The sequence below is a fragment of the Xiphias gladius genome, chromosome 6 (assembly GCF_016859285.1).
Source record: "Xiphias gladius isolate SHS-SW01 ecotype Sanya breed wild chromosome 6, ASM1685928v1, whole genome shotgun sequence".
NCBI classification, from domain to species: Eukaryota; Metazoa; Chordata; class Actinopteri; order Istiophoriformes; family Xiphiidae; genus Xiphias; species Xiphias gladius.
The window spans coordinates 23,681,339-23,705,283 of NC_053405.1; the positions used below are offsets into that span (position 1 = coordinate 23,681,339).

Consider the following 23,945-nt stretch of genomic DNA (forward strand, 5'->3'; position numbering starts at 1 on the left):
AAGGGAAAAACGCACTCGCCTGATATCATACAGGCATGGAATTTTTTTATTACACGATCAACTGCCAGTGTTGCATGTGTACGCTACAAGCACCTTTCATTTTTTTCTGTTTTGTCCACTGATACCTCACCGTTGTCATTCCTATCTCATGAGCACTGGCTTTCCTTCATATATACTGATGAACCAGAGTGCCCCCCCCCCCAACCCCAGTCCCTGTAAACACTGTTGAAGAGCGAGTTATGAAAGCAGGGTATAAACACTGTAAAGTCCTCCAGATCCCTCCATAAAAAGGTCTGTTTATGCAAACTGGTAGAAACCACTGTTGCTGCAAACATGCTGGGGAGCAACACTGTTTTGAAGGCTCATGTAGCCATTTTTCTGACTGTGAGCCACCCAAAAGTTCTGCGGAGGTATGTGACAGAGTAGCACCTTCAACAGAGAGCCAGTTGTTTACTCACGAATGAACTGGCATTTAAAGGAAAATACAGTTTTGTCAACAGTTTGTATAAAATGGTTGTTTATTTTTATCCTTTTTTCAGGGCTCATTTTTCACCCACAGACTTTAACTTTTTTCAGACATTACATTTATAATTCATTTTCTTGTTTCTTGCCAGAAAATCCGTGATAGTGGATTTCAAAGTTTCACTTTTCTTGAGTAAAGTCAAAATTTGTAATGATGTAAATGTCTGATCACTGTATATACAGCATGCGTTGAAGAATCACAGTAAAAAGGGGCTTATCTGGCTCCGAATGACACAGTATTCCCCTTTAACAGAATGCACACTCACTGTTCACTTATAATAAACATTACTAGAACACACGTTGTGTCCACATTGACAGATGAAATTGAGCTAGCACTGTGCCTCCTAGTGTGATGTTGGCATGAGAAGCTATTTGAGGGGTTGTGGAACTACAGCACCGCATGGCTCTCAGCACAACTCTGAGCCCACGAATGTGGCTGGCAATCCCTCAGTGCCAATGCATCGTGAGACATTTTGTTTTGATACTGTGTCTAGCACGTATTTGAGAATGATCCGTTTCAAGAGCAGGTAAGATTAAACCTGTACACACTGAAACACACACAACGCACAGACAAAACCTCTTTTTTTTCCCTCAACAGGAAGACAAGTCATCTGATAGAGAATCTTACCCTCAAAAGGTTATTGAAACCTTTGTTTTTTGGGGTTTTTTCAATGCCACCTGCTAGGTTTTTATTCACTCTATGTAAAATGTCAGTGTGTGTGTGTGTGTGTGTGTGTGTGTGTGTAAATGCGTACACAAAGTCACGCCAAAATCTTGGATGTGTTCACTTTGACCAGAACACGATCAGGCCTGGGATTTGGCTGATAAGGGAACAAAGGCCAGATAAAAGGCAGCAATATGGAATATTTTTGGTCAATGTGGTTCCATATCCACATTTCTCCTTGTGAAGTTTATTCACAGGCAGGTGTTTCTGATAATCACAACAGAACAGACAGAAAAAAGTAGTATATCTATATATAGTATATTTGTTCTGTGATATGTTTGTAAAACTTGATCTCTGCACTTTTTACTGTTTGTAGTTCAGTATGTGCAGCACAAATGTAGATACTGACGCATGTTTAAGTTTGATTGCAACACAAGCATCTATCAGCACGTTTGGTTTGAAGTTGTGCTTACTTTGCTATCGTCCCACAATGCATGCTGCAAGGTTACTCTGTGTTTGTGATTAAAGTAGCAATTAAGTTAAATCTTCACTCCTTTTTGAGCAGTGACCACATTACTTTGTAAGATTGTGGAAGGAACATGCTGCAGCAGCTGCCACCGTACCATTACAGGATAATACAGGATGGGCCACTTCTGAGTTTGCTGTCGTCCTGAGCGGCACAGCGAGTTCAGGAGGATTTAAATGCTGGCTCTGCAGCTGTGCCCCGGGCCTGTCATTATCTGTGTGATGTGTCATCAGACCGTGCTGCTCTGCAGATGTTCCCCCTGCCTCAGCGAAGCTACAGTGATGAGAGATTGATGAAGGCGGTGGGAAGGAGGAGGGGCTCATCTGGGCAGAGAGAATTGGGAAATTGGGAGAAAGTTGGTACTTTGGGTGACAATGAAGACAGGTTAATGAGCGTGTAGATAATTTGGAGTTGGGCAACCACGGTTTTATTAAACTCCTAAATATGCTTGCCTTTGCCACATGATCACACAAACCCAGTCCAGTATTTCTGTCAAATTCTTTCTCTAAATCTTTCTTTTACTCTCTCTGTCTCTGGCATTTAGGAATACAAAGTGTCAAGCTTCGAGCAGCGCCTGATCAGTGAGATTGAGTTCCGTCTGGAGCGTTCTCCGGTGGAGGAGTCAGACGATGACGTGCAGCACGATGAAGACTCCGCTGGCCAGGGGGTGGCACCATCCTTCGATCAGAAACTCAAACACTACAAAGTCTTTGAGGGCATGCCGGTCACATTCTCCTGTAAGGTCAAAGGAGACCCCAAACCAAAGGTGGGAGCTTCTACATGTTACTCAATGAATTTCAACACCCTGAATGATTAAAGACAGCTGGCAATTATTGTTATTAGATAAACATTATGTACTTTTGAGGCATTTAGAATGGCTTGGCTTCCTCGCTCGGAAGTCGCTGATGTGTAATGCTGATGATGGAGGGTGTAGATACTGTACATATGCTCTGTGTTGTGATAAGGGGAGGCCCTTTGCAAGAACACACACGCCTCAGCTGGTCTGCATGGCTCTGTCCACATTAATGACATGGTGTTGACAGGCCTCAGAAGGAACTGAAGAAGTAAGAGTAAAGCAGAGAGATAGCGGTGAAGGAGGGAGAAAGCATCACTTTAAAACAATATAAATTTTAGATTTAAAAGAATTGTTGAAAAATTAAATTTCATCTGCTCCATTCATAGTCTGGAAACATTTTTCTGTCACAAAGCTTAAGATCAGTCTGTTAAACCTTAACTTGTCTGATGGTTTAAGTCTGCTCTTTCTTATCTTGTGTCACAGGTCTACTGGTTTAAAGATGGCAAGCAGATCTCCAAGAGGAGCGAGCACTACAGGATCAGCCGTGAGGCTGATGGAACCTGCTCCCTGCACACAGCTGCAGCCTCACTGGATGACGACGGCAACTACACCATCATGGCAGGCAACCCTGAGGTGAGCAGACGGATGGAAAAGCTCCAAAAACACAACATAAAATATGACAGAAAGTTCAGTGCACATTTTCCCAAAGGTACATGTCTGCTTGGCTGCCTGTGCGAGATGCCATTAGCGAGAGAATAATGAGTATTAAGATTGTGGTCTCCGGCTTGAAGAGGAAGAAGGCGTTGAATGAGACAGGAGGGTCAAAAGTTTAGGGGCTACAAGCTTTCCAACAGCCTTCTCAAGCTCTAACACTCACATTTTATTTCCTCCTCCCAGTCTGACTACTGCCTGTGGTGTGGTGGAGTGTCAACACCTCATAAGTTCCCTCTCTCTCTCTCTCTGTCTCTCTCTCTCCCTCCTCACAGGGCAGGGTGAGCTGCACTGGCAGGATGATGGTCCAGGCGGTGAACCAGCGAGGCCGTAGCCAACGCTCGGCACCTGGACACATGCGCAGGTGAGACTTTGATGATTGGCAGGAGAGGGGAGGGAAAAGACAAACAAAATCTCTTGGGTTTTTTTTGTTCACAACCTTGAGCTGCTGGCTGGCACATGTGCTGCAGGCTGCTCACCATCTGCACCACTTCTGTACTCGCACTTCTGCACACATTTAAGTGTGTTACCCTGGTGTAAAAATGTTCAGAAAAACTGCTACTTACACAAACATTTGCTGTGAACTGAATCACACTTTGTTCTTCGTTGAACTGTCTGTTCAGGAAAGAAAAGCTCTGTTAATGAGTGGGAACACCTGCTCCGTTTTTCATTGCTCTAATGACCTTGTATATATAATAGGCATTCACCCAAGCCAAGATATTGACAAATGCACAGAAGATCACAGACACCCTTCACAGAACATAAAAAACCACCTGTAATCTTTTATCTAGATGAACACTCCCTGATTTGACGAGAGCTCAGAGGTGTTTTGAGTGAGATCAAGATCACAATCAGTGTCTCCTACTCTTATTTTCCTCCCTGGTTGACGTGCAGACAGGGTGGTGATGTCATTGATATAGGGCAGAATCACAGGAACACCTATGGGTCCTGACCTGCTGTACAGGGCTGAAGGAGACTCACATAGACCAAGAAAGAGGAACGGAGGAATGTCAGAGCACGAAATAATGGCAAAAAGCGCCCAAAAGTTCCAATTATCTCAATGAAAGTAGGAAATATAAAAGTGAGTGTGAATGTGGAAAGAGGACTGGAAAGTTTTAATATTCAAAGGAGTATTGCACTGTTACAATTCCCTAAAACAACATTGAGATTCACGACCTAAAGGGAGTTTAACATTCAACAGGTGAATACTACTCTCTGTGCCAATGAAATACTTCTAAAAAGTGGAAATAATCTTTCAAAGTTTCATAATCTCTAACAAAGTTTGTTTTTTTTTTTGTTTTTTTTTAAAGTTGCAAAATGCTTTAAAAAATCTAAAATACTGTATGTTTCCCTCTCTCTATCAGGCCCAGGTCCAGGTCTAGAGACAGTGGTGATGAGAACGACAACATCCAAGAGCGTCACTTCCGCCCCCACTTCCTGCAGGCGCCCGGTGACCTCATCATTCAGGAGGGCCGACTGTGCCGGATGGACTGCAAGGTAAATACACGCCTCCTGAGTACAACCTGTGCCAACATGGGTTTACAATGTGATAAAAGAGGGAAGGAAAGTCAATGTTTTGCCCTATCGTGGCTGCTTCTAAACAATTTGTTCCACTATTTCCAATTTCCAAAATCATTGGGATGATTTATTGATCACTAAGAAAGACAATGTAATGTGTGGAGTGCTTTTGTTCAGATCTCGCAAAAAAGTTTTGAGACAGTGCTTCGAACTAAAGGAAATACTTAAAACTGAAAAGGAGAAAAGACAAATTATACTCTTTGTTTTTGGTCTAGTATGGCATGTCAGGCTGAGAACTTTAATGTGAAGAAGATGTTTTTATACATGACTGTTTAAAGTTATGTCAGAATCTGGCATTTTTACTTTAACCCACTGCCTTGTTACCTACTGTAAGTTAAGTCTAATAAGGTAACAGTCTAAAATGGCCAGATAGTTTAGCTGACAACCAAATGCTTGCTTTAATTTAACCTCACGTGCTTCTACCTTTTGGATGAACACAGTACCAAAATCATGCTGCTGCTCTTTGTCAAAGGAAAGAAATGGCTTAGAATAACTGAGACACGACTGGAAAGAAAAATGCCCGCACCAAAGAGAATATGTTAATCATAGTAATAGAGAAAGCCATTTCAGATCCACCCTTTAATTCAGCGTCTGCATTGCTTTCAGGGAGGCAACGTGTCAGTGCTGCCAAAGAAACATTTCCATCTCTGTGTTTCTTTAGAGAATAAAAACTAGCGGAGATGAGATGTTTCATCACTTCCTAGCGTCATGAATGGCTCACAGCAAACAGGGAGAATGCAGAGGTGTCAGTGTTCAGGGACTAAGTGGGATCAGGTTTTCTGCAATTATCTTCCCCCATACACCACTCCTGCCACTTGTGCTCATTTTGTCTTCATCTGATGCCTCCCTGCAGCCTGCAGCACTTAGAAACTCTTTGAAAACTGGTACATGTAATGAAATAAAAAAGACCCACAATTAACTCACTATAAAAAGGCTGTCTGTTTATGCTTGTCAGAAGTAAACTGAGAGCCTCCATTCCTGCTGAGCCCTTAATGTCACAGATATTTATAGCAAATATTTATTTCCAGATCATTTCTGGCTTTCCAAACTTTCCATGCTCAAAAAATGCCACAACTTCTAGAAGTGTAGTGGGTCGTTTCCAGAAATACCTATCACAGCTTGTTCTGCTCTCCTTTGTGATATCTGTGAATATATCAAACATGCATCCAGGTGGGCAGGGTGGAGCAGAGCAGGTGTTGGGTTTTTTTCCCACGCACAGTTTATTCCCATGACAAAGCGTGCCGGCGACCAGGCTCCTCCCGACAAATGCAACACAGACAGATTAACCAAACAATGGTTTTCATGCTCCCGATACACACACATCGCCCCCGCAGAACACATGCAGCTAATGTACTCATTTTCTCCAACAAAAACCAGCAGCGACTGCACAACCCCAAAGCACCCTTCCTTGTGGGAACCAGCATTCACATATTCAGTGAATTTTGATTTTGATGTTTGCTGTGTTTTCTTTGCCACCTGTAGGTGAGCGGCTTGCCCACTCCTGACCTCATCTGGCAGCTCAACGGACAGACCATCCGCCCCGACTCCGCCCATAAGATGCTGGTGAGGGAAAACGGTGTGCACTCATTGGTCATTGAGCCCGTGACCAGCCGTGACGCAGGCATCTACACCTGCATCGCCAGCAACCGAGCCGGGCAAAACTCCTTTAACCTGGAACTCATTGTTGCAGGTAAACAGAGGCAGATGCAGTAAAACAGCACTTTGTATGTGTTCAGAAGACAATTGTTGGCATGATTTGGAATAAGAAAGCAGCTCAGTAACAGACTCTCTCCACAGCCAAAGAGATGCACAAGGCCCCTTCATTTGTCGAGAAGCTGCAGAACACAAGCGTGGCTGAGGGTCATCCTGTGCGACTGGAGTGTCGTGTCACAGGGGTTCCCTACCCACAAATCTTCTGGAAAAGGGAGAATGAGTCGTTCACTCACAACACAGACAGAATCAGGTAAATAAATGATAAAAATTAGCAGCCCAAATAGTACTTTTAATATATTCTGACGCTTGCTTCAGCCTACATTTGTACCAGATGAATGGTGTTCAGAATATTCAAATTGTCCCTTCATTTGTGTCAATTTTCTTTCCCAGCATGCACCAGGACAACTGTGGGTACCTGTGTATGATCATCCAGCCGGCCATGAAAGAGGATGCTGGCTGGTACACTGTGTCAGCCAAGAATGATGCAGGCATCGTATCCAGCACTGCACGCCTCGATGTCCACAGTAAGTTTCGACTCGGAAACTCACACTGCTCACTGAATCCAGCATTTACCGCGCGGCTTTAATCCCTCTCTACACGAAGCAGTTTTTAACGTTTCTGCTCTGTCCTCAGCTCAGTGGCAGCAGCCCAACCTCCCCAAGCCAAAGAAGGTGCGTCCCTCCACCAGCCGCTACGCCGCACTGACAGAGAGAGGGCTGGATGTCAAGGCAGCGTTCTTCCCCGACTCCAGCCCACTGCAGCCCGGTGGCCTGGTGGAAAGCGATGACCTGTAAAGACAACAGGCAGGCGCGAGCATTGCGACGTCACCCCCCCAAAGCAACCCTGGAAGCTGCCCTCGCTCCCAGCACTCCTGAAACAGATACTTTATGATGTCGAGGGGGGAGGGGCAGAATATAACCTCTTCCACCATCTTTGAACTGCAGATACAGAACTAAAGGGTCAGTGGGCAGAGTGAGCTGGTGCAGCGGTGGTTTTCTTATGTTATAGTATGACATGACCCATTATATTACAGAATTCATCAAGGTGTTTCCCCAATCTTCAATTTTATCAACTGGACCTGGAAAATGATTGAAGTGTTTACCACGAGAAAAGCCTGTTCAAAAATATGCTCTCTCATGTCTCGTGAACTGTTCAGTTGACTCTGCGCTGCAAAGGGTCTCCTGTTAAAGGGCCTCTCATTTCTGTGAAGATTTAAGAAAAACAAAAAACAAAAAACAAAAATGAAAGTATAGAATTACTATGCATGTTCAAGTGGTGCCATTTGCAATACACAGAGTAATACTGTATCTATAAGTAGTCCAATGTGACTAGGTGTAGAGAAGACTTAAAAAGAGACTGAATGATTCAAAGCATCATAGCTTTGAATAAGGAGATCACAGACTTTTAATATGTGGGCTTGTGTAGCACAGTGCTGATATCTACAGTATCTGATTATAGTATCATACAGTCTCAGTGTTGTCAGGTCATGGCTTAGCTTACAGATACGGGAGAAGGCCGGGCCTTACAAACAGTATGTTTAGTGTTTATGAAATGAGATTTAGGTAAAAGAAAGCTTTCACGTGGATGAGATTTGTTTGTTTGTGGGTGCAGCTGAACTTAAGGAAGTCTGGATCAGACAGGAAGAGGCAAGATGGAAAAAGCAGGTTTTTGTAATGGACAACAACTTTAGTGTGGTAGATGGGATGTGAATGACAGTGGCAGGGGTGAGGATGACAGTCGTTATATGGAAAGATGGAAAATTAGGAAAACTTTTGGTGATGGTGGGTCATTTTGGTGATTTTTTTTTTCTTCTCTGGTTTATTTTACAAGTGTGAATTGAAAATGTTCTCACTCAAAAGAGGGTGCTGTGAAAGGTTTCAGTGTATTTGTCACACACATCACAGAATGTCCATTTTATTTTTGTATGGAAAAAAAAATAATTTCCCAACAGTCTTGACATAAATTATATCAGCAACATTTTGTTCACTGATAAAACAATCCTTATTTGTTTTATAAATATATTTACCGCCTTAAATCACTTTTAGGCTTAATGCAAACACAATTTCTTTGCATGTTATTTTTGGACACTCGTACAGTGCCAAACAACCTTTACAAGAATGTACAAAAACACAGCTTTTTTCCCCCAGTAATCGTGGGTAGCAAAAACTCTTCGGCTGGTGAAAAGTGAAAAGCAAGGTATATTTATATCTACTATTTTTGTCACCTCTGTAATACTATACAAAGTGGGCATCTTTTTCTGTCTGTTCAGAGCTTGCATCAGCCAACAGTTACTGTGTTTGCACATTTCTATGCCAATCAATGCCTGTATATGGATTGTTCTCCTGACATTATTTTAGGTTATGAAAGTTAATAAAAATCTCCTCAGACAGCGTGAGATGTTTTTATAGACTGGCAGGCTGTTCCTATAATCAAAAGAGAGTGCCAAAAAACACATTATCAGTCACAGTGGAAAAATCATTCTTGCAAAGAATGCTAATCAGAGTATAATGTGATCCAGTCCTTTAATAGAAAATATAATGTTTAGGATACAAGTGCACATACGAGAGAGAGAGCACAATCGAAGTTGCTCATTCAGAGTCGTGGTTATGACACTTATGGACGGTAACAGCAGGTTTCAATGAGAGGAACAAGCAACATAGCATTTCAAATCTCATCACTGAGCATGACAGTCAGCTCCAATCCCATCCATCCACACTACAGGACCAGAGCTGTAACTGGACACTCACAACATTTCCAGAGCTAAAAATACCCCACGACCTCCACCCCTACCTCTAATTTCCTCCAGCTGCAGCCCAGTATGCCTGGCCCCTTGACAGGCCCCTCCAGAGGTGGGCTCACGGGGACCGCCGGTCGAGGGGGCAACCTGTGTCGGCTGTGAGGGGGTCTCCCGGGGGACCAAAACATGAGTGCTATGATCAGTGGCGGGGGTGCTTTACAGTCATGGAAAAAGACCAAGAGCGTTAAATCTACTGATCAAATTTAGGACCTCAGGGCACAGAGGTCTGGACTGGGCCAGACATTCTGGAGTCGGCAGCATTAGTAATGACGACCGACTATCACACACATCAGGCCACACCAACTGAGGGTGGACAGAGTGACTCCGCAGAAAAAGAGAGAGCAGACGTAGGTAACTGGCTTTCCACATCAATTTTGTGCATCTTAAGGTAGTGTGGTTGTGGTTTGCAGTAAGAATTTTGATTTCAACCTGGCCACAGAGCAGCATTCAACTTCAGCCACGAAGTCTTATGAAGTGCAAAAGTTGACTTTTGTCAGTCAGATGGCCCACATTTTCTTCTTCTCATTCTTGAACCAGACTCAAATTCTTATGCCTAAAACAAGTCATACAACTTTCAAAAAGAGGGAGGCCTTCACCTGCATCACTGCCACTGTTTTGAATGGTGAGGTAACTCCAGAGGAAGGCCCCACTTCCTACATGGCCAGCTGCAGCCCTCCATCCACCACCAGCACCTGTCCTGTTACATAGGGAGACTCCAAAAGGAAAAGAACAGCCTGGGCTACCTCCTCCGGCTCGCCAAATCTCCCCAGTGGAATGGAGCGCGCCCAATCCTCTTCCCTCAGCCCTGATGTCATGGCGGTGCGGATAAAACCTGGAAACACGAGAGGGCAAGGACATGAGAAAGACAAATCAGATGACAGAAATAGACAGGGAAATAATTAATCCAGTGTATGAGAAGGAAAGTGATAATAGAAGAAAGATGGAGCTGCACGGTACCTGGAGCCAGCAGATTAACCCTGATGTTACGTGAGGCGACTTCTTTAGCTAAAGATCGTGTGAAACCCTCTAGACCAGCCTTACTGGCACTGTACACACACTGACCAGCATTCCCTCTCAGGCCCACAACAGAGCCTACAAACAGGAAACAGAAATCCATTAAGACTACTTGGTATGACAGAAATGTTTCAAAATAAAAGAGACGTAGGAAGCTACTATTTGAAGTCATTATGCTTGTTTTAGTGCAACATTTACATTGTTGATATCAAAAGCATACTACATGCTCACAGAATGATAGATGCCGTTTTACTATCGTTTAGTCAACCACTGGTTTCTATTTAATTTACAGAGATGTGAAACTTTCTGTAGATACAAAAATCCTTCAAAGCGAACCTCATGTGTGAGCCCAAGGCAACCTTATTCTTTTCACATCTATCGTTTGTCATCCCGGTTGATTTTCTTACAATATACAGTGTAAATTTAATGCTGTTTAGCTACTACCCTGGAGTCTTGGGTGCTGGAGAGGTTTCTGAATTCAAGTGCATTACCGTTTGACGATAATGTATCTCTGACAACAAAAAAAATCTTCAAACCTTTCTCCACTCATAATCTTAAAAACAGCGACTTTGTAGGAGATGGGCTAAAATGTGCAAAAAATACCAGTCTGCTCCTCTGAAGTAACACTTCAAAAAGGAAGTGAATATAATGAAAGTAGCAGTGATATACACCGCCACCCAGTGACCAAGCTGAAAATAGGAAACTAATCATGGCTGCCACTAGACTCAGAGCAGTCATTACCTATATTAACAATGGCAGCTCCTTGGGTGTGTAGCATGCTGCGCAGTGTCGCCCTGCAGGTCAGCATGGTGCCCAGCAAGTTGGTGTGAAGCAGAGCCACCATGTCCTCCGGCTTGGTTCTTAGTAACAGAGCATCCCTGAACACAGACAGGTCAGCAATATAGTTTTTCTTATATATATATATACACACACACACACACACACACACACACACACACACACACCCAGTTATAAGTTTTCAAATACAGCAAGGAATGAGCAGAGCCACTGCCCAAGTGTCAGCTCACCTGTTGATGCCAGCTGCATTCACAAGATAGGAGATGTTTCCACAGGTTTTTTGGATGGTGTCAAAGGTTTTCTGCACCTCTTGCTCTTTGGATACATCACAGCTAAGAGCAACATGGTCAGCTAGAGAGCAGATACAGTAGGTCGTCTGTGAGTATGTTAATGGTTACAAAACTACAGTCTGTTCATAACTGCAGGTATTGTAGGTCTACATTTCTTTTATTCTACGGCACAAAAGCACGAGATCGGGTACCGTGTCTGTGCACTTGTGTGTGCGTGTGTGTGTGTGAGACTGACAGGAAACTCAGGGCAGACTGTCAGCATCTGATATGACTCTTGTAGTAACTGCATTCAAATTTTTAACGGTTTTATCTGGCGTCTGGAAGAGAAGTAATTTGTAGTGGTTTCAACTCAGAGGGGAAAACAATGTAAGTGTGACGTTTTCTTTAGTTGCTCAGATTTATTGGTGTCTGCACTGTTGCATAAACAAGAAAAAATGGCAACTAAACCGAAAGTGTTTGACAGGAAAGAGAGAGAGTGTAAAGGATCAGTATGGTTTTGTAGCATTAGGTTTGCATCTTGCCTATTGAAACATGCAATATGCACACATATGTATATACATGTTTGTGTGTATATATCTCTGTCTGTGTGCATGTACAGCACTACACCTCCACATAGAGATGCCGCAGTATCCCGGGCAGCATCTAGGTCCCTGGAGACAACAGCCAACCTGCAGCCCCTCTCTGCCATCAGGCGGGCCACGGCCTTCCCAATGCCCCTGGAGCCCCCGCAAACCACCGCCAGCCTGGGCATGACCCTACAGGGGAGACCAAAGCACTGCACATCACAGCAGGGCTGCATCCTGAAGTGTGCTGACGCCTACCGACGACCCTGCACAGCATGTCTAATATCCCACTCCATACAAATTGACCCAAATATAATGTGAAAGATATGCAAGAGACGCCCCTATTTCACCATTACGTCTTTATTAAGCCGTTGGAATACTGTGGGAAACCTTTTTATTTTCTTTTTGTTAAGGGGGTTGGTAACGGGAGGGCGTAACGCCAGTCTAACTCCCACGTAAACAAAGTTGTAACCACACAGGTCAACACTCATTTTTTGAATTTCAGCGAGAGAAATGGCGACGGAGGGACACAGTCTCGCCGGTCACGTCAAGCTCTTGGTGACAGCTGCCAACATATTCGTGTCACTGTGCTGTCTGGCGACACTAGCAGTTTTCCAACCGGCTAACTGTGCATTTACAATAACGTTTCACGCAGGTAGTTGCTACTTACCTGATTTTCGATGTTTATTTTCCGTCGGAAGAAACGTGCTCCTCTTTAAATACGTTTATTTACCGAAAAAACGCGTCGGTATCAGATGAAGGGGGGTGCTCACGGAGGTCGCCATGTTTTTTTTCTCAGTGTTGCTGCGTTACTAGACGTAGGTCGATAGATGGCGCGGTGGACACGCGGTACGGTGCGGGGCTGGCAGGTCGCCGTTTCGCATCCGTCTCAGTGTTTGTCTCTTTGGGATTTGCTGTTTTTGTGAAAGCATCTAAGCTGCCAAGGTACATGTTAATGTTTGTCCACAACCTGACAGTATACCATGTTGTTACCAGTTTATTTAAATAGCCTTTAAAAAAAAAAAAAAAAAAAAACAAGGCCAGTGAAACTTTGAAACATTATTTCCATGTAAATGTTTTTTTTTACAGTTGATAGTTTGAGTCTGGAAGCATGTACTGGAACTGCAAAGCTCATGTGGATCACTACGGAAACATTTGTTCTTGCATTGCTGCCGGAAGTGTGTGCAGCGCAGGTGTTTAGTGACCTTATTCTACTTTATTAGAAACATAAATATTCCTACAGTGTCTTTGCAATACGGAGGCCGTCATTTACTGCAGTATTTGTGTAAGAATACATTTATTTCACAGGAATAATTACAGTTCTCTCCAGGTTATATTGTAAACGTTTGAGAAAATTTGTATTCATACTTGACACATGGTGAGGCTGCTCCATCCTGCACACTGAAATAGCACAAAAATTATTAATTGCAGTCATTCATTCTCCTCTTTGCCTCATGAGTCATTGTTCCCCATGGAAACATATCTCACGAGAAAAGCCGAACTGTCACCGGTGTATAGAAAAGTGAGAGTGGGTGGCCTTGGCCTACACCTGGACCGTCCATCAGACAGAGATTCAATCACATTCACAACCTCTGCCAGAAGGGACCCTGGGACCCTGAGCGTTGTGGATCATATCCATGCTGCAGCAGAAAAATACAACAACTACAAATGGCCTAATTTGCTTAAAATGTTACCGTTCTTTACCAGGGTTCATCGATATTAACTGTTTGTCTGTGTGTCAGAGGACTTGATTTGTATTCTGATCACCTTCCTGGACACCAAGACATTCTTCCCTCTTTCACACCTTAATGATCTAATGATACTTGCCAACAGGGCTGTATTTTGTTCTCTCAGGCACAAACACATGAATGCACGCAGACATCTGCACACATGCACAAACACTGACATACACACAAGATATAGATACGGTTCTGTGACCCTGTAAATGCATGTACACACTCGGGCATCCAATATTAACGCTTTACCATTGCAACAGATCCTCAGATAAATCGAGTATTTCTTGCCTACTGGTAAGAAACATTCACTACACCACATACTCACCGTCCGTACTGAGCCTTGGTTCAGACCTGTAGAAAAAAAACCCTTGATTTTCTGGAGGTACTCTTTTTGATTTAGGGGGTAGTTTTTAGCAGCTATCACAGCTGTTTATCATTTTATGAAGGTACGTTTTTTTTAACGGATTTTTCTAAAGTCCTAAAAACCCAGTCAGTTATCTTAGTACAGTGAAGGGTTCAAAAAGGATTTGACTGACACTCTATTCATCGAGTGACTTGCAGTGACGGACACACCCTGAGCTTAAACATTATCAAGAAATTCTTTACCTTGAGCGTCATTTTCTGAACTGTACCCACCCTTTGCAGCTGTGAATGTTTTACCCACACTGTGTACATAGCTTTTCCTATTTTTTAACACGTGCATGTCCTTCACATCTTCCCCTTCCACACTGTTTACCAGCTCAAAGACTACAACTCACAGTTCTGCCAGACAGCGGTGCTCTTGAACCAAAGCGGGCCAAGTGACCAATGATTTAGAAAGATTTAAACGTACATATTCTTGGCAAAAATCAATGTACTCGTTTTTATTATTCCTACTCAGTATAGTCTTATGCTCCTACATTGGAATAACTTATTTCCATGGTAACCCATCCTCTGCAGGGAACTGTGCGCAGCAGAATGACCTCTCTGGGCGCTTGTCAGTTCCCGTCAGTGTTTCCCTGCGGAACACTGGGAAGACTCACCTCTCCTTGCAACACTCTGTTCTGCTCTCAGTCACTGGAAAAGCTTCTCTCAAGCAAGAACTTTTCATTCCTGGAGACGCTAATGGCCACATGTAATGTGACTTACCCCAAACACATTTATTTGGAACAACTCACTTTTTACCATGGTAACCTATCATAAGTGTGTATACCTTTTCAATACCTGTGCACCCTTAGTTTACCAATGGGGGAAGATGAGGCAAAGCGAGGACACAAGTAGTCAGTCCTGTCAGCTGTGGTATGTGTCTTTGATTCTGCTCCTGATTAGACAGTTTTGCCCTGGCCTCAAGTGGCCAACATAACACAAGGTCACTGGAGAGAACAGAGAGAAAAAGGAACAGTACACTATCGTCATGAAACAATGACTTGGCCGGAGGAAATTATGGAAACCATTAGCTTTTATTGTTATAGAGATTTTTACAAAATGTGCTATTCCCTCAATTACTTCAGAATGTTTTTCACATAATAGACTTGTGCCAAATAGGTTGATTTCAGTTTCACCATATTCAGACATACAACAGACTAACTACAGACAAAAAAACAAAAAAAACAAAAAAAAGAATCAAGTACATCACCTTGGCATGAGGAAATTCTGTTAAGTTGAACCAAGCAAACTTGAGTTGCCTTATGTTCCAATTAATGGAAATATAGTATAGTAACTGTTGTAAGAAATGCTTCATGTTTTGAGTCTGAAACTGTGCAGCCTATGCATGAAAAACATGGATGAGAAGTCAGTATGATTAGAATTGTTATGTGCATAAATGTGTGCATGTGTGTTGGAGTAAGTCTGACATGTATATTAAAGGCTTACCAGTGAAATAAAAAGACACTCAGAGGAGCAGTTTTAGCATAGAGCCTGAGGTTGGTGTGGTGATTGCCAAGACAACAATGCAACATCAGGTTAATTCTACATAAGTACCAATTCAGAAATATTTAAAAAAAAAAAAAAAAAAAAAAAAGAAGGCCCTAACAGTGATTTGTACCATCCCTTTCCAAAGTCTCTCCAAATTTAGAACTACAACATATTCCAGCAGTCAGTTACACAGTGGTCCCCCTCAATTAAAAACAAGACAAAAAAACCCAAAAAAAACCAAAAAAACCCACACACTTGAAACTCTGGATCCAATTCAGTCAGTAAATCCATTCCCAAAGCCAAATTTGGCACAATTCAGTGATTGCCGCAACTCTAAAGTGTTTTAATTCCCCTCTCAGACTTCATAGGACTTCAGGTCAGTAAGAGGTCAGTCATTAATGATACTGAATAAAAGGAAAAGAGGAATTACATTGTGACATATTCTTTGATGAAACAAACTTTTAATTCACCAAAGTTTTCATCCTAAAACTGACCACTCATTTTGTTTAACAAGCACCAAAACTACAACCAAATCCCCTCCAACCATACAGAAATCTTACAGTAATTCAAGTCAATACAACACTTAACATTAAAGACTTTGTATAGACGAAATGTACAACAAAACCCAACCACAAAAGAACATTAAAAAAAAATACAAAAAAATTATAAAAAAATATGAAAAAAAAAAAAAAAATCAAGGGGGTCAAAGTGATTCATTTCAATAAAAACTGTACCTTTTGAGATTCAACAGAATGACACTACACACCTCTTCTTGTGGAGTGATACAATGATATGTTACTTTAGGCAAACATTCTGTGCTTTAGCTAGCTGTGTTTTTATTGCCACAAGTCACATTAGGAATGAATTATAGTGTACACAAACTGAGAGCCTGCTGAAGGGTGACTGTGTGCCTGACTGTGTGTCCAGGTTAGTTATACGAGAGACTCTCTAAGAGCAGCAGGTGTCAGCTTCCGTGGAATTTGTAACAAACACAAATATACACTGAAAAGAATCTGTTGTGCACTGCTACTGAAATGTTTTGTCACTCTTGTGATGCAGAGCTATGTCTGGGTTTGGCTATTGCCAAAGGGTTGGGAGAGCAGCTACTCTGGTCAGTAAATACAAAGGAGGTACAAAATAAGCAATATTTGACTGCAGTCTCTTTGGAGTGTGTTTTTTCGCATGTTAAAAAGGCATGACCAAGCAGTCCTGCAACACATCCATCTTCACTTTTTCTGCAGCAGGAGCCTTTGCTAATCACATGCAAATATTTGATCACTGCAGAAAACGGTGCTTCGCACTTCAGCCTCAGCCACACCGAGAGGAAAACTGGAAGCCTGTGATTGGCCCAGAGAAATATTTTCTGATGTGCAATGTTCACAAAGCTGTGAATTCTCGCTTGTGTACTCGAATGTGCAATACTGCAGATCTCTCTTATGATCATCTGGTTGAGGTAATGCCTTTGGAGCTGGGGAAATATAATATTTCCTACCATGCAGCACAAGGGATGACGACAATGTTCATTTGTTCTGCTCTACTGTATTTGTGATATACCTTCTCCTATCTGCTGACAGTTTGAAAGAATGGTAAAACTTTTATCAGTAGTGTAATGGAGAAAAGTATAACTGTAAAATATGGCATACGGCATGTGCCAGCTTAACCCCTTAATGTGTTGCACTACAAAAAGGCCAATCTATGAAATAAGTTAAAATGTGTAACATCTATGGCAACAGTTCATATTGGTTGTTTTAGGACTAATCATCTTTGTGTCCATATGTACAATAAAGTGAGGAACAGTACAAGGCACACATTTAACAGCTGAAATGTTAACAAAGATATAAATAACCAACAAAAAAAAAGGAAAAGTTCATGAGTAGTGTGCTCTCCTCTAACTCTGTCCACTGTGCTTTTCATGAGAATATATCCTGTTCTTCTCTGTAGCCCTCTTTCACGAGCCACTCCTGTTCTTTTCAATGACCACAGCGGGCTCTAAGCAGTTAAAGTGTCAATCTGACGGTCCTGTCCCGGCCACGCTGGGAGTGCTGTTCTGTTTGGTTTGAACAGTGACGGACTGTAGTGAGGCAAGCAGCGGTCAGCTGGGTCATGGCGGTGACCGTGGTTCACTGTAGTGTGTCTATTAGATGCTGTCTACAAAGCTGCCAGGGAACAGTCCGGTCCTGCCGTTCCTCTGCAGTGTGCCTTTGAACCAGCCGTCTTCCCTCTTCCTGTGAACAAACACAATGTCGCCCTCCTTAAGTTCCAGCTCAGCCTCGCTCTGGGGAGGATATGATACCACCACCCTGTACCTGGGGAGGACAGACAGAGGCACAGTCAGAGACTGATAGACACTATAACAATGACAACTGATGAGTCATGATACCTGCAATATTGTGTTACACTTTCTATGTACAGGAACGACAAGCAGGACAATCACTAACAATAGTGTGAAACTGCAGATTTACATCAATGTACCTCTCACATATGATGGGCCGTGCGTCATGCTGCTGAGATAAAAGAGAGGAGCATGGCTGACGAGGAGGAGGAGCGATAGGGACACATCCATCAAGGGGACTGCTCTTCCGATGGGAGGATTCTGGGACTGAGGAGGATGAGGAGGATGAAGAGGCAGAAGCAACAGCAGCAGCAGGTTCAGGCTCGAGGCAGCTGACAGAGCTGGAGGGAGGGGAGGTGTCATGCCCCACGGCGCCATGTAGCACCTCTCCAGCTGCAGTCTGTTCCGCTTCAAGGGTAGGAGAGGAGGGGGGTGAAGGACGAGACTTCTTCTTATTGGAGGACAACAGCTTCAGCAGACTTTTCTTTTCTCTCTGCAGCATAAAGACAGCATCATTTTTTATGTTAGAGAACTGCAGCAACTCCTGAAGCATTGAGATTCAAGTGATTTTCACAAGCTACTGACTGGTATTTTCTAGTGTCTGGAACTGTTTGTGTCTCTACCACCCACACACAACTGTGGTAAGAGAAACTCCTATTTTTTTTTTTCCCACAGACAGGTTTTAAACTGCAGGTTAGATGTTGACATGGATTCTGTCTGTTAGGAAAGACAGAATAAACAAAAGAAAGAAAGACAGAAACAAACGGTCCATTCCTTTTTGCTACTATTAGTGATTAGTGAATCCTATCAATGCTATTAGCATACAAATTCTTTACCATGATAAAACATATAAACATGTACTAAAAAATAGAAACAGCAATAGATAATCGCATACAGATCATATTAATTTCATTATAGAAGTTCTGGAAATATTAAAGACGTATCCAACCTTGACATCCTTGTCGAGTCTGCAGGCAAGCCCTGTGTTGTTAGACACAGAATTAAGAGCAGAGCTGTTGCCAGGGCCGACAGGCACAGTGAGGACAGGTAATGGTCTCAAAGCATCACCCTCCAAGGATGCAGCACTGACATTGGGTGGGGTCAGAGAGGCAGCAGCGCAGCCCATTGCAACCCCAGCCCGAGTACAACCTTGGGCAGGGCTAGAGGAGGGCTGTGGGCACACTGCAAGGTGTGGAAGATATGTTACAGGTGTTGCAGACTGGATGGGTGTCACTGCCGCTGTAGGCCTGTCCTGACTGTTACATGCAGCTGCAAATAGGATATAAAACAACATTAGACATTTAAAACCCCTTTCATATAACAAAGCCACATCGACTAACCATTCCAATCAAAGTGAATTTACCTGTCCTGACTGCGTTGCGAGCCTGATTCACAGTCATCTGGGAGCTGACATGCAATGGGACTTTTGGCTGTTGGCCTGTGGCGGTCTGAGCTGCTGCTACAACAGCTGCAGGCTGGGAGCTGGCAGGTACAGCGCTGGGGCACACGGTGGGGGGTTTGTTGAAGTCTGGCCCTGGAACAATGGCCCCAAGGGGAGCAGAAGAGGGGCTGACGATGGTGACCCCTCTACCAGCCTGAGTGCACAGACTCAGGGGCACTTTGGGCTGAGTGCTCCCTGACGCGGTCCTGAGGGGAGAGAATGTGAGGAGGTGTTAGATTTAACTCTCTGAGGTAACAGGGGAACATTACATCATTACGTGACGAGATGCATCTTACATCTCATAAAATTCTCTATGTTTTCTAGTCCTAACAAACTGTTACTTTGTACAAGATTCCAAGCTGGACAATCACAAGAGTTAAGGCTTAAATCCACCATAATGAGCATGAGATAACTCGGAATGTATCCAACATTCATTACACTAAACTATTATAAAACCATAATCACTTTTAAATTTTTGTTGTAACCCACTGTTGACAGATTCTGGAAGCCAAAAAACAAGAAAATAAATGCATTATACGTTCCCACAAGGAATTTGAGTAGCAATCAAAACTTGTGCTTTACAGGAATTCAAAGTTGGAATGTATCTGTGGTCAAACAGCTTCATCAGCTGACACTATGTGTATAAAATAGAAGTAAACATGCAAGTATTGCTTCATCAATAATAGTATTATAATATATTGTATACTGTAAATGAGGCTATGTTAGAAAAACCAAAACCATGGTAATGTATCACAGACAAAAAGTGAAACCAATAATGTGTATGCATGACTGACCGTACAGTATGTTGACAATAATAAATGACCATGAATTAATGACTGACCTGCTGACTGGACTCATGTAGTTGCCAGGGAAGACTCCAATCTTGCCAGTATGCATGGAGGTGCCCTTGAACCAGCCATCCTGACAACGCTCCAGCACCAGGAACATCTCTCCCTTCCTTAGCTCCAGCTCATCCTCCTTACGAGGAGCATAGGGGAACATTGCCACATAGCTAGATCCAGAACAAACAGTAAACAGGGATGAGGCCTTTACCAAACACAAATACACACCCAATAAAGTAAACATGGTTAATTTTCTCTCATATGGAAATAAAAACAGTTCAGCATTTTGAACAGCATGCCATTTGTGCTGGATTTATCCCGCTGTCTAGCTGTATATATGTCATCATGTTCACTGAGACCCTCCAGCAGAGACTGTGCCCTCTGACCCAGAGAAAATCAGCACTGGAGGACAAAACAATTTGCGGGTCATTTCTCTACAGCAGCACAAGAACGGGCCTGGAATGGCAGCCAAGGAGTCCCAGCTGGGATGTTTTCAGTCTGATTTCAGTGTTGTCAGGGGAAGTGAACATAAATGCCTCAGAGTCTGATATGCATGCACAGGCAGACACAGATGACGCCAGGAGAGCAGGCATGAGTGGATCTAATTCTTGTCAGGTGTGTGGTGTCTTGGGAGAGTACTTAGGGTAAAGGTGAGGGGGTCAAAAGTCAGGGGTGACAGGGAGGATCTCCAATGGGACCCAGGAGACTGTAGCCCACAGGTTCTGACCCCTTCACCTGTGCACAAGCTCACACTTTGTAGCCTCACACTGACAACTGAGGGGAGGGGGGCATCACAGACAGGCAACGACTTCCCCCTCTGAAATGAGTGTGTGCATTAAGGCCCTGGGCCAATGGTTCCACAAACCGCTTCTGACATCTCACTGCACATTTAAGCAGACTGCATATTTTTGTGTAGGACTGTTTTTATAACTCACACTGTGGGTCTTTGTCTCCCACTTTGGTCACTTATGCTGGGGGAGGGCCTCTGTCCGGCAGCCAATGAATGTGCTGCTCCACCGGCAGAGGATTGTGGGGGAGGAGGTGGGGGTGGTGGGAGAGCATCCTGTAAGAGAATAGAAAATCATATCATTAGTTAAGATAAGGGATAGAATTAAATGATCCTAACATTTAATTATAATTTCACAACAGTTCATCATGTATTCCCTCAGTGCGATGCAGAAAGACAAAGCAAAATAACACAAGCCTCAAAAAACAGAGTATATTGCGTAAGTGGAGAAACCAGTTTGTTTATGACCAACAAAGAGGGAAAGAGAATGAGAGATCATCTGTCATCTGGGTTATTCCCGTCGGTTTGCCGACACTGAGGGAGAGTCTGGTTTGGCAGACACTGTAGACTTGTCCCCAACTTCCCCCATGCAACTGTGAATCTCCTGTTCTGCTTGTTTGTTTGTTGCTAGGAGACCACATAGCTAGATGTTAAATCCATTGCAGTATTTAATTGGGACCATATGAAACGAAAAACATGTCTGTAGACATTCTTAAGAGCAACCCTCAAGCCAAGTATGAGTGGATTCATCTTGACTCACTTGTTTTCCCTTGTTGAATGTCTGTAATGTCAAGAGAGACTCAAGCTTTTGAATGGGGCAAATGATCGCAGAATGTTTTTAAAAGGTTGTCTTTGTATGCTTCACGTGCTTCTACTTTACAGGATTAAAATGAAGTCACCAACCTGCTATGTTAACATCTGAAACAACATGAAAACAACAGTAAACACTTTTTTTTTTTTTTAAAGAAATTGCGAAAAACTAAAAGCCCAAACGAGCACCCAGTGTGTTAGAATGATGGTGAAGACAAGGAGCAAGATGAGTCTTCCCAAGCTCAACATTGCCAGCACTGAGCAGTAGAGTAATAGCTTCCATGACACAATGGGGGAGGAGAGTGGCACTCAGACAGCCCTGTGGTATGTGTATAGGACTATGTGTATATGTGAGTGTCGATGTGCGTTTCAGTTCACTGCTGACGCTTGAGCTGAGATAATTAGGTTGCCTGCAGGCTACAGAAATCATCTGTACAAAAACATCATGTAGGGTTCCCAAGTGAAGCGGAGAGCTCAACCTTTTGTGTACACATTCCTGCTCATTCAGAAACTCCACATGCCAGAGCATACACACAGACAGGCAGGAAGTGTGCGTGCTGTTTTGTGTGGGCTGAAGGGATTTCTTGACATTTTTAGCTGTACTGATTTTTCCTCAGAAGAAATGTCAGAAACAGGTATAGAAATCAAATTTTAGTTCCAAAGATTCCTATGTGTCACGGTCTTTATTGAGGCTGTTGACAAATTTTGAATAATAAAGCTACTATATCTTATTCAACACAGAATCCAGATTAACACGGTTTCATATCTGAACAGCCCTAAGTAACTATGTTGCTTGTTGGCAGTTGATGAGAAGAGCCATGAAGCAGGTGCTCTCATCTAAAAAAAAACAAAAAAAAAAAACAAAAAAAACCCCTCATCGTCAAAGGACAGCAAATGTTTTAAAGTTAACATTACTATGTGCAGTGGTTTATTTAAGCCTAAATATACAGATAATTTTATATTGTATACTTTCATACCACTTTATGCAATCACGTTCAACCCTTACATTTCTGCCATGTGTTATGCTTATATGCAATTTTGAAGCTTTGGATTAAATACGTGTATTAAATGGATACAAACAAAGTAACCAAATGCACCATAATCCACATGCACACACAAATGTGTCGACAATCTAGGCAAAATAAAGGAATGATGGAACGGAATTGCCTTAAATATTTGTAGAAAAAAACAACAACTTGAAAATATTAATGCACTCTCTTTGGCTTCAGCCATAGTAACATGCAGCATGGATGGTTGGGTTGGTTATTTAATCTGTTTAGTATCAAAGATAAAGCAACATGCTAACACTGAATCAATTACTCCAACAACGTTTAACTGTTTTGTTGCTTTGGCTTAATGTTTGTAAGATTTATAAGAACTGTAGAGGACTCGACCTACCACAGGGATGGATGTGTAGCTTGTGTCTGAGGGAAATGTGAAGACAGTTGCTGTAGTAACCGGACTACTAGGGGGTGGGGTCACGATTAGTCCAGTTGTGCAAATGTGTACCTGTCAACAAAAGGGAAATATTGACCAAAATAAACCAGGATGAATCAAATTTGGCGGATAAGCTGTACTCACACATGAAGAATACAAATGTGCTTATTCTGATTAATTAGACTTCAGGAAGGAAGCAAAGCACAAATGGGTATTATACTTCATCATATGGGATGTCTGATGACCTACAGTATTTTAGAGGTGACACCACAATATTATTTGAAAAATACTCTCCCTGTCTCTTGTGACATTGTGTGAAAATGACTCTCACAGAACAGAGATGTACAAATGCAGCTTTGTCTCCTGATGACTTAGCCATAACCACAACAGCAGCCTGATGATCTGATTCGCCAATGGAAACCAGGTGACCACCCAGCAGGACATTTAATTGGACATGGAAAGAGAGGTGGCTTCCCCAACCAGTCATTCACGTGAGTCGTGCTCGTGTTTAGGTAACAAGGCCATACTGTTGGACACACAATATCTCCCTGTAGCCTGTGGTCTCTCTCCATGCATGACTGCTCCAGACAGGGCCGCCTCTTAAGGTGAACCTCTCACAAAGCAGACAAACCTCAGATTCAGTCTTCACTGCTTTCTTATCTATTGTGCACTGGGTGTGCCAAGGAAAAGCAAAA

General features: G+C 42.8%; 3 protein-coding genes across 11 annotated transcripts in view; 1 reads left to right on the forward strand and 2 right to left on the reverse strand.

Moving 5' to 3' along the window:
• Positions 1-8,892, forward strand: part of palld (palladin, cytoskeletal associated protein) — a 53,741-nt gene extending 44,849 nt beyond the window's left edge. For 6 of the 9 annotated variants that reach the window (XM_040128054.1, XM_040128061.1, XM_040128055.1 and 3 more), the window contains 9 exons: positions 1,121-1,159; positions 2,257-2,478; positions 2,992-3,141; positions 3,495-3,583; positions 4,584-4,716; positions 6,280-6,487; positions 6,595-6,760; positions 6,901-7,034; positions 7,144-8,892. In XM_040128054.1, the coding sequence (XP_039983988.1) occupies positions 1,121-1,159; positions 2,257-2,478; positions 2,992-3,141; positions 3,495-3,583; positions 4,584-4,716; positions 6,280-6,487; positions 6,595-6,760; positions 6,901-7,034; positions 7,144-7,304 (1,302 nt within the window). In that variant the 3' untranslated portion in view covers positions 7,305-8,892. The remainder of the gene's footprint in view (positions 1-1,120; positions 1,160-2,256; positions 2,479-2,991; positions 3,142-3,494; positions 3,584-4,583; positions 4,717-6,279; positions 6,488-6,594; positions 6,761-6,900; positions 7,035-7,143) is intronic. The other 3 variants (XM_040128062.1, XM_040128056.1, XM_040128060.1) reach the window with 1 other exon arrangement.
• A 761-nt stretch (positions 8,893-9,653) lies between these two features.
• On the reverse strand, positions 9,654-12,829 carry cbr4 (carbonyl reductase 4). Its single transcript, XM_040128064.1, has 6 exons — positions 12,643-12,829; positions 12,016-12,164; positions 11,350-11,470; positions 11,063-11,199; positions 10,265-10,399; positions 9,654-10,139 (listed from the first exon to the last, which is right to left on the reverse strand). Exons 2-6 carry the CDS (start codon positions 12,158-12,160, stop codon positions 9,961-9,963), a joined length of 717 nt encoding a protein of 238 aa, XP_039983998.1. The 5' UTR covers positions 12,161-12,164; positions 12,643-12,829; the 3' UTR covers positions 9,654-9,960.
• A 2,858-nt stretch (positions 12,830-15,687) lies between these two features.
• sh3rf1 (SH3 domain containing ring finger 1) overlaps positions 15,688-23,945 on the reverse strand; it is a 32,267-nt gene continuing 24,009 nt past the window's right edge. Inside the window, exons 6-12 of the mRNA XM_040129436.1 lie at positions 23,212-23,322; positions 21,152-21,279; positions 20,216-20,386; positions 19,297-19,580; positions 18,883-19,202; positions 18,074-18,426; positions 15,688-17,907 (exon numbers count right to left, since the gene is read on the reverse strand). Of these exons, the coding sequence (XP_039985370.1) occupies positions 17,739-17,907; positions 18,074-18,426; positions 18,883-19,202; positions 19,297-19,580; positions 20,216-20,386; positions 21,152-21,279; positions 23,212-23,322 (1,536 nt within the window). The 3' untranslated portion in view covers positions 15,688-17,738. The remainder of the gene's footprint in view (positions 17,908-18,073; positions 18,427-18,882; positions 19,203-19,296; positions 19,581-20,215; positions 20,387-21,151; positions 21,280-23,211; positions 23,323-23,945) is intronic.

Excerpts from the sequence above, each read along its gene's own strand:
- cbr4 (XM_040128064.1), bottom strand. The coding sequence starts at position 12,160 with ATGCCCAGGCTGGCGGTGGTTTGCGGGGGCTCCAGGGGCATTGGGAAG. Across the intron at positions 11,471-12,015 it reads TGCGGCATCTCTATGTGGAG|CTGACCATGTTGCTCTTAGC; the intron begins GTGTAGTGCTGT and ends TCTGCTCTCTAG. Across the intron at positions 10,140-10,264 it reads GGTTAATCTGCTGGCTCCAG|GTTTTATCCGCACCGCCATG; the intron begins GTACCGTGCAGC and ends TCGTGTTTCCAG.